Source organism: Myotis daubentonii, chromosome 11 (genome assembly GCF_963259705.1).
Source record: "Myotis daubentonii chromosome 11, mMyoDau2.1, whole genome shotgun sequence".
Lineage (NCBI taxonomy): Eukaryota > Metazoa > Chordata > Mammalia > Chiroptera > Vespertilionidae > Myotis > Myotis daubentonii.
In genome coordinates this window covers 48,316,909-48,324,732 of record NC_081850.1, presented here as the reverse complement: position 1 = coordinate 48,324,732, position 7,824 = coordinate 48,316,909, and the positions used below count along the sequence as shown (strand labels likewise).

Sequence of the window (7,824 nt, the reverse complement as noted above, 5' to 3'; positions counted from 1 at the left end):
GAAGGGCTTCAATATGTAATGTCTTTACTAGTCTGGTCTCACAGAGGCCTTGGTAAAATGTGGAGAGCAGACTGGGTCAGCGAGTCCCATGGTTCATTTGCTCAAATTCCATCTTTGCAGTTTGTTGTTGTTGCTGTTACACTTCACTCAAGGATATTTTTATCATTGATTTTTTAGAGAGAGAATGGTAGGGAGAGAGGGGGGGGAGAGAGAAAGAGAGAAACATCAGTGAGAGAGAGACACATTGATGGGTTGTCTCCTGCACATGCCCCAAATGGGGCCAGATCAAACCTGCAACCCAGGTATGTGACACATGCCCTTAACTGGGAATTGAACCTATCAGCCTTCTGTGTATGGGACAACACTCTAACCACTGAGCACACGGCCCAGGGCCATCTTTGCAGTTTTTTAAAATTTTTTTGCTTATTCTTTTATTTTTTAAAATTTTTATTTATTTTTGTTAATCCTCAACCTGAGGTTATTTTTCCATTGATTTTTTTAGAGAGTGTAAGAGAGAGGGGAAAGTCAGAGAAACATTGGTGTGAGAGAAACATCGATTGGTTGCCTCCTGCACGTGCCCCAACCAGGGCCAGGTCCAGGGCCAGGAAGGAGCCTGCAACCAAGGTACGTGCCTTTGACCGGAATTGAACCTGGGACCCTTTGGTCTGCAGGCCGACACTCTATCCACTGAACCAAACCGGCTAGGGCTTTTGCTGCTTTTTATATCCGTGAACTAGCTGTGCTTTTTATTTACTTATCCTGAAAGGACAGAGGATTCGGAGGTGTATGGTGTAAAATGACTTGCTGGTGAGTGGTTGATTTTGGACATGTTTCTGCTCCCAAGACCAATTTCCAAGGGATTCCAAGGATAGCCAAATTTTACTTATTTATTGGAATATAGCCTGATCAAGAATGTTCCCAATAAGGTAATGATTTCAGCACTGATTATATGATATCCTCTGATCATTTGATTGGATCACATGAATTTCAATTTCAGTGGAAGCTTAACTTTCCAAGTCCCCTCTCCTCCAGTATGCAGAGCATGATGACCAGAGGACCACAAACTCCTAAAATCACATCCAAACAAGTATATTTCAACACATCGTGGTTTGTTCACCCTGACTAGAATTTAGAGTACAGTACCAGCATGGATGCTTTAACATGGTCAGGGACAGGACAAAAATTTATGCCTAGTTCTGTTCTGGACCACTGATAGGAAGTGACTTGGGTTTCATTTTAGAGCTTCCATAATTATAGCAATCATCTCTGGAAGACTTTTGTCCACACTGACTTGGATGAAATTTTCTGGAGCTGAGGGGGGTTCCAGAATATCGAACTGAGACTGCAATAACTCAGGGGGCATAAAATGTCCTTTTCTTTTGAGTAAGCGTCCCGAGATGACCTCAAATGACCCACTAAGATAGACCACAAGCAGCTGCACCTCAGCCGGCTTTCCCTCCTTCCCTGGCTCGTCACACTTCGGAGGTGCACCATTCTTTCCTCGTATTAAGATGTCTCTGTACACTTTCTTCAGAGCTGAGCAGGCTAGGATCACATGCTGTCCTGAGGTTACATCTCTGTTTTTTTTTTAAAAAAAAAAAGGCGGGGGGGGGGGGGGAGGCAGAAGTGCTAAAGAATGAAGACGTTTAAAATACCAGGTGTCCATTCTAGGCCGAGTCCAGTACTACTTCCTGCCAGTGGAAGGTGCTATAAAACGGCGGTCAAGATTCAGGCAGTCCTGGCTTTGGGGTAAAGATCTTCCACTAGTGAACTGAATCATCTTGGGCAAGGTATGTACCTCCCTGACCACCAGTTCATCTGTTAAATGGGGCTACTCAGAGGACCTGCCCATGGAACCGTGGGAGGAAGTTTATGAAGGTGCCGGGTCTCGGCTCCTGTGAATGTAGGCTATGGCTCAGGCACAGCCTGCTGTCATTTTTTGAGCACTTTTATACGGATACTGGTTTAAGTACTACTCATGCCTCATCTTGCTAATTCTTCACAGTAATCTGCGACTAGGAACTATTTAACTCCCTTTTCAAATGAAGAAACAGGCTCATAGAAGCCAAGTGGCTGATTCCCAGCTAGTAATTGTGGAGCTGTCTAGGTCTGTGTCCAGAACCCAGCTAAACTATGTCTGTGGCTGATTAAAATCATTGTTTGGTTATTTGATGGAAACACATTCCATTCCTGGGATCTTTTATCATCGGTCAGTTGTGATTTCAAGACTATATATTTTACCCTGTACTTTCTGATGGGTCTTCTTGACTCCCTGGTATGCCAAGGCCTGATGCTCTTACCTTAGTAAAATGTCATGCAAGTTGCAAAGCCATGGGATCCTGTCCTGAAATTAGAGCAGACACAGAATGACTTTTCCAGCTATTGTTTGTTTGTTCAGAAACATCGTTAATTTTGTCCCTCAGTGTTAAGGTCCAGAGAGATCTTAGTGGTTTTGAGAAGTAGCCCATACTCCAGGCCCAGGGATAAGTCACTAGGCAGTTCAGCCCAGAAACATTTTCCTGGTTCAGGCGCCAGGGGCTCTTTTCACAATACTAAACATTGCCCTAAAATACCAGGCTATATCTCCCCCATCTAACCTCCCTGTTGTATATGTGTTCTCCCTGTTTCTGTTATGATTACAAGTCTCCTTTGATTGTATTGCATGATGGTGCCTCTGATCTCCAATGCAGGGAGATAAGATATTCATAGAAACCCTTATGTCAGCTACCCTTTGGTTCTATTCTTCAAACCTCCTGAAAGAGAACTCCTGTCAGATAAAAGCACTGTGAGAAATTTATATTTTTCCAAAGACAAGACGGAAGAGGTTTCCTTAGAGCACCCTACAGTGTTTCACAAAGAAATCCTCCTGAGACAAGTTTTCTCTTCCTTCTGGGGGGGTTCATAGGTCAACACTCAACCACTGAGCCATGCTGGCCGGGCTAACTTAACTCTTATTTACAACTCACTAAGGAGAAACATAACACTGGTACAGGCACATTTTGCACACTATAGAAATGGTTTTCATTACATATGCATATCTGTATAGACATGACATTAGCAAAAACAATAATTAAAATGATATTTATTGAAGGCTTTGGGTATTTCTCTGGGCATATTTTTTGTATTATCTCACTTAATCCTCCCAAGAACCCAATGAAATGGTACCATCTCTAACCCATTTGCCAAAGGTCACACAAGCTTAGAGGTAGAGTCTGGTTATCTACATTTATCTCTAGCACATTATCAGTATTATGTTTAAATTATTACTCTCTTTTATGGTTCACTCCTCCTATCTTCTCAAGTTAAATGTGAACTTAATTTTGATGGTTCAAGGCTGGAATCATTGCAAACTCAAGCTGCACTCCCTGAAGCAAAGAGAAGTGCACCCTTAGAATGCTCCAGAATTAGGCCTACTAATGTTTACTGACTCAGTCCTTCAAGGCAGGACAAAGGGGAGAGAGAGATTGGGGGCACAACTGGGCGTGAGCCAAGTTCATGGAAAGTGAAAACTGCAGTGCGGGCATTTGGCCAGTTCCATTCTGTCCTGTCCTTTGGACACACTTGGAATGTGGACCTGGACCTTGACCTTGCCATCACAGTGGCTCCTGGGCTACGGCTAGTTAAGCCAACAAATCCACAGTTTGTAAGTGTGGCTTGAGAGAGACCCCTAGGAAATGGTCTCATGATGGTGCATATGGGAATGAAGTGCTATTCATTCATTCCTTCTCTCATTCGTTCATTTACTCACAAATACGCCACAAATATTCCCTGACACTTACTATGTGTCAGGCCCTGGGTATATACAATGGAAGAGAAATGGCCAGTCCCTGCCCCTTTGGAGGTGAAATCTAGTTGCAGAGATAAATATTAATCAAATTCTCACACCCTCAAATGCCAAGTTGCAACTGGGACATGGGCAATAAGGGATATGTTGCCAAGAGAGTTTATTATATGAGGTTTTACTTAAGTAGGTCAGGGAGGGCTTCCTTGAAGAAGTGGCACAGGAGCTGAGATGTGAAGGATGCACAGGGTTAACTTGGTGGGGAGGGGAAGGAAGTACATTCCAGGCAGTGCGACCAGCAGGTGCAAAGGCCCTGGGAAGGAGCACGGCAGGAGGAACTGAAAGGGGCCACAGTGGCTGGGGGGGGGGGGGGGCGGGGGGCGGAGAGGGAGGGAAGATGTGTGTGTGTGAAGGGTGCATGGCAACTAAAGAGTGTGGAGTGGGTCAAGGTCATTTTGGCCTAACCACGCATGTTTAGGAGTTTAGGTGTTTGGTCTTGATCCTGAGATTGGTGGGAAGCTTCTAAAGGCCCAGATGGGAATTTGCAAAGATCACTGGCTTGGGGTGGACACCAGAGTCTCGTGATGACGGCAGGCTGGATAGGACCTGGGAAGGGAAGATGAACTCCCCTACGCAGGAGGCCCTCTCAGGGATTATATTCTGCACATTAACATTAGGCCACAAAGTGTTCTGGCAGACCTTGTCCAAGCTGGGGGAGAGAGTGGGCGCATTTCTCCCGATGCTGAGTTGAGATTCGGGGCCAAAGCTAACATTCGCGGAGGCCCCACTGTGTGCCTGGCTTGTGGAGCACTGATCATGAGTCATGTCATAACTCAGGAACTGAACTATACCAAGCACTGCAAAGATCTCAACCTGCGCCACCCAGCTGGAATATTTGTTGGAAACAGCGAACGTTACCTGGTCATTCAGTGGAATCCCTTTTCCCATCTTCACTCGATTCTCCTTTGGGTGATAGTCATCTGCATCATAGAATCTCCATCCTAGCTTTAAGAACAAAGGGAAAGGGGGGGTGTGGCAGGCAGTGTGGCCCTCCCTGCCACCCTCTTCTCCGCCAGCAGCCCCAGGACCACCCGGGAGGAGGAGGGGGGAGGTCTGGAATGCCACTTTAAGACCCCCGCTCATGGGCACTGCAGCTCCTTTTTTCACCCATCACTATTCATAATCACCAAGGGGGAAGACAAAATTGCTTCAGTGGTTTTCACAAGCCCTGTGCAGGCGCTGTGGTGAGTTTTACAAACCACTACAGGCCAGAAGAAAGGGTGGGGAAAGGGAGAGAAGCAAGCAGAGAGAAACAACACAGTAGGACTTGTAATTGGGAGGCAATGGAACAGGTTACCTCAGAAGCCAGCTGGGCGCCCACGGTTGATCTGTGGAAAGGACACAAGTGTTCAAACGACTGCTATTTCCCAACCTTTGCTGTGCCTTCTTCCATCCAAGGGTGGCTGCCCCGTTAGTACTAAAACACCAATAGCTGATATTGAAGCAATGAGAGCTATGCTCTTGACCCTGAAGTCTAGGGCCTGACTTTAGTTTTCCCCAGGAATTTAAATGAAATAATCACCCAGATACCACTAATCCCTCCATCCCAAAAGCAGGATGTAAGGTCTCATTAAACTCCTGAAGTTTTTTTGACCCTGTTCTATAGATGTTTATTTTTTGAAAAAAATACTGAATTAATAATGAGATCAATGAGATCTTGAAATCATCCTCAACTCTTCCCTCCCTCTCTCATGCCTACATCCAGTCCATCGACACATCTCGTTGGCTCTTCCTTCAAAATACTCCAGCATATGACCGCTCCTCTCCATCTGCATTGTTTCCTGGCCTCATCTCCCTCCACTCTTCCACCACCGCTTCCTTGCTGGTCACACAGACACCCAGCGCAGGGTCTCGGCACTTGCCATTCCCTCTGCCTACAATGCCCTTTCTCCAGCTATCAATGTGGCTCATTCCCTCGCTTCTTGTGGGTCTTGGTCAAATACCACTTCCTCTGAGGAACCTTCCTTGACCATTCTCCCTGGCACTTTGCTCCACGTACCCGCCTGTGTTTTCCTATAGAGCACCTACCACCACTTGGCACATGCCATGTTTATTCACTTACTGCCTGTCTCCCATACTAGAATGTAAGCTCTTCGAGGGCACAGGTTTTCTCTGTACTGGTCACTGTGTCAGTGACATAGAGTAAGGACTGAGCCCAATAAATATTCACTGAGTGCATGGCTATCATTACCATAATTATAACCATATACATCATCTGGTTAAGACTCCCTCATGTGATCCAAGGCCGAGAAGGGTACTGCCCAAGCTCACACAAGCAAGAACCGAGACCTAGGGCTCCCATTACATCACGCCAGGCTTACCTCTCAACTTCTTCAACTCATACAACAGTTTTACTTTCATTTCCGTTAAGATTTCCCAAATTGTTTTAAGGCTGCACATGCCATAATAATTTTGGAAAGTGAAACCTACCTACCTGGAGCAAGCAAGAGCCTAGGCTGCCAGTGGTCGACAAACTGCGGCTCCCGAGCCACATGCGGCTCTTTGGCCCCTTGATTGTGGCTCTTCCACAAAATACCACGTGCGGGCGCGCAGGTACAGTGTGATGAAACTTCTTGGCCCATGCACAGAAGTCGGTATTTTGTGGAAGAGCCACACTCAAGGGGCCAAAGAGCCGCATGTGGCTCGCGAGCCGCGGTTTGCCGAGCCGCAGCTTGCCGACCACTGGACTATACACCTGACTACGGGGCAGTTCTGGCATAGATGTTGGTCTAAGAAGCCAAAGGCTAGCGCCCCCAGCTGTGGCACAGATGTTGGTCTAATTAAGAAGTCAAAGGCCAGCGCCCCCAGCTGGCCGGCCGGGGCTGGGCAGAGGCTTTGTGGGAGCCGTGTTCCTCTCGCAAGCCCTCCGGGCCTCCCCGCACAGTAACACCTTCCAGCTTTAGCTGATGAACACTAATCAAAGACGGTAAACGGTAAAAATCAAGCTCCAAAATCTAATCAGAAAGCCCAGGGCCTCGCAGGAGGGACCTGCGCTCTGCCCAGCCCGACAAAGGTCTGCAGGAGCCTGGGACCAGGTTTGCCCCCGCGCTTCGGGCTTTGCACCCTCCACCTGTTCTGACAGCCCCCCCCCGACCCCCCGCCTCCCCACCCCCTGCCGCCTCCACGCGAGCTCTTACGCCCCGCCCAGGCGCTCCCGGTGCCCCAGCAGCCGCCTCTACAAAGACTCTCGCTAGAGCCTCTGCACATACAGGGGACCCCGGTGTAGGAGGCGGTGGCGCGCCCGGTGCCCCGGGGCGAGCAGGTTGGAGGGCGGGGAGAGGGAGCAGGTGCCCGGCCTGTTTACTGCCAAGCGCCGGGGATTCCCCGGGGTCTTCGGTCGCCGCGGGCACACGCCACGGAGCCGGGTTTGGCCTCCGCTCCCTCCCGGTCTGCCCCCCGCGGCCCTGCCTTCCGAAACCTACTTTCCCGAGCCGCTCACGCCCATGACCAGCAGCGCCGGCAGCGCCGCCATGGCCCCGTCTGGCTTCTTCCGCCGCCTCCAGGGTCCGCCCGCCTCCCCGGGTGCGGAGGGCGGAGCAGCACGCGGTCGGGACCGTCATTCCTGTCGCCGCACCCGGTCTTCCAGCCCGGCCGCGCCCGCGCTAAACCCCGGACTGCGTGGGGGCGGGTGGGGTGGGAAGCCCAGAGCTTCTCCACCGCTGCCCTCCTCCCTCCACCGCCCGGCTGGTGGCTGGTGGGGAGCCTTGCCCTCCAAAGCAAGACTCTCCTGCTCCAACACCAACTGGAAACAGCGTTGGTTTATTTAAAATGTTATAGCTTTGGCTGGGTAGCAAGGTAAAGTTGCGGGTTCGATCCCGGTGGGGCACATGCAGGAATCAACCGGTGAATGCATGGATGGGTGGAGCAACAAATACCACTCGCTCTCTCGCGCGCTCTCTCTCTCTCTCTCTCTTCCCCTCTCTCAAAAAAATCAATAAATTTTAAAAATTTAAATGTTATTATAAAAAGAATAAGCAGATGAC

The 7,824-nt window shown here is 49.0% G+C and overlaps 1 protein-coding gene across 2 annotated transcripts; it reads right to left on the bottom strand.

Annotated features, from left to right (window-relative positions):
- Nucleotides 1-404: 404 nt before the first annotated feature.
- IDNK (IDNK gluconokinase) lies at nucleotides 405-7,383 on the bottom strand. 2 transcript variants are annotated; one of them, XM_059657013.1, is made up of 5 exons: nucleotides 7,264-7,383; nucleotides 5,139-5,169; nucleotides 4,700-4,786; nucleotides 2,301-2,344; nucleotides 405-1,577 (listed from the first exon to the last, which is right to left on the bottom strand). In XM_059657013.1, exons 1-5 carry the CDS (start codon nucleotides 7,311-7,313, stop codon nucleotides 1,232-1,234), a joined length of 558 nt encoding a protein of 185 aa, XP_059512996.1. In that variant the 5' UTR covers nucleotides 7,314-7,383; the 3' UTR covers nucleotides 405-1,231. The 2 variants fall into 2 exon arrangements, with proteins under 2 accessions (XP_059512996.1, XP_059512997.1); XM_059657014.1 differs by having other exon boundaries at nucleotides 4,700-4,782; nucleotides 7,264-7,361.
- Nucleotides 7,384-7,824: the final 441 nt, after the last annotated feature.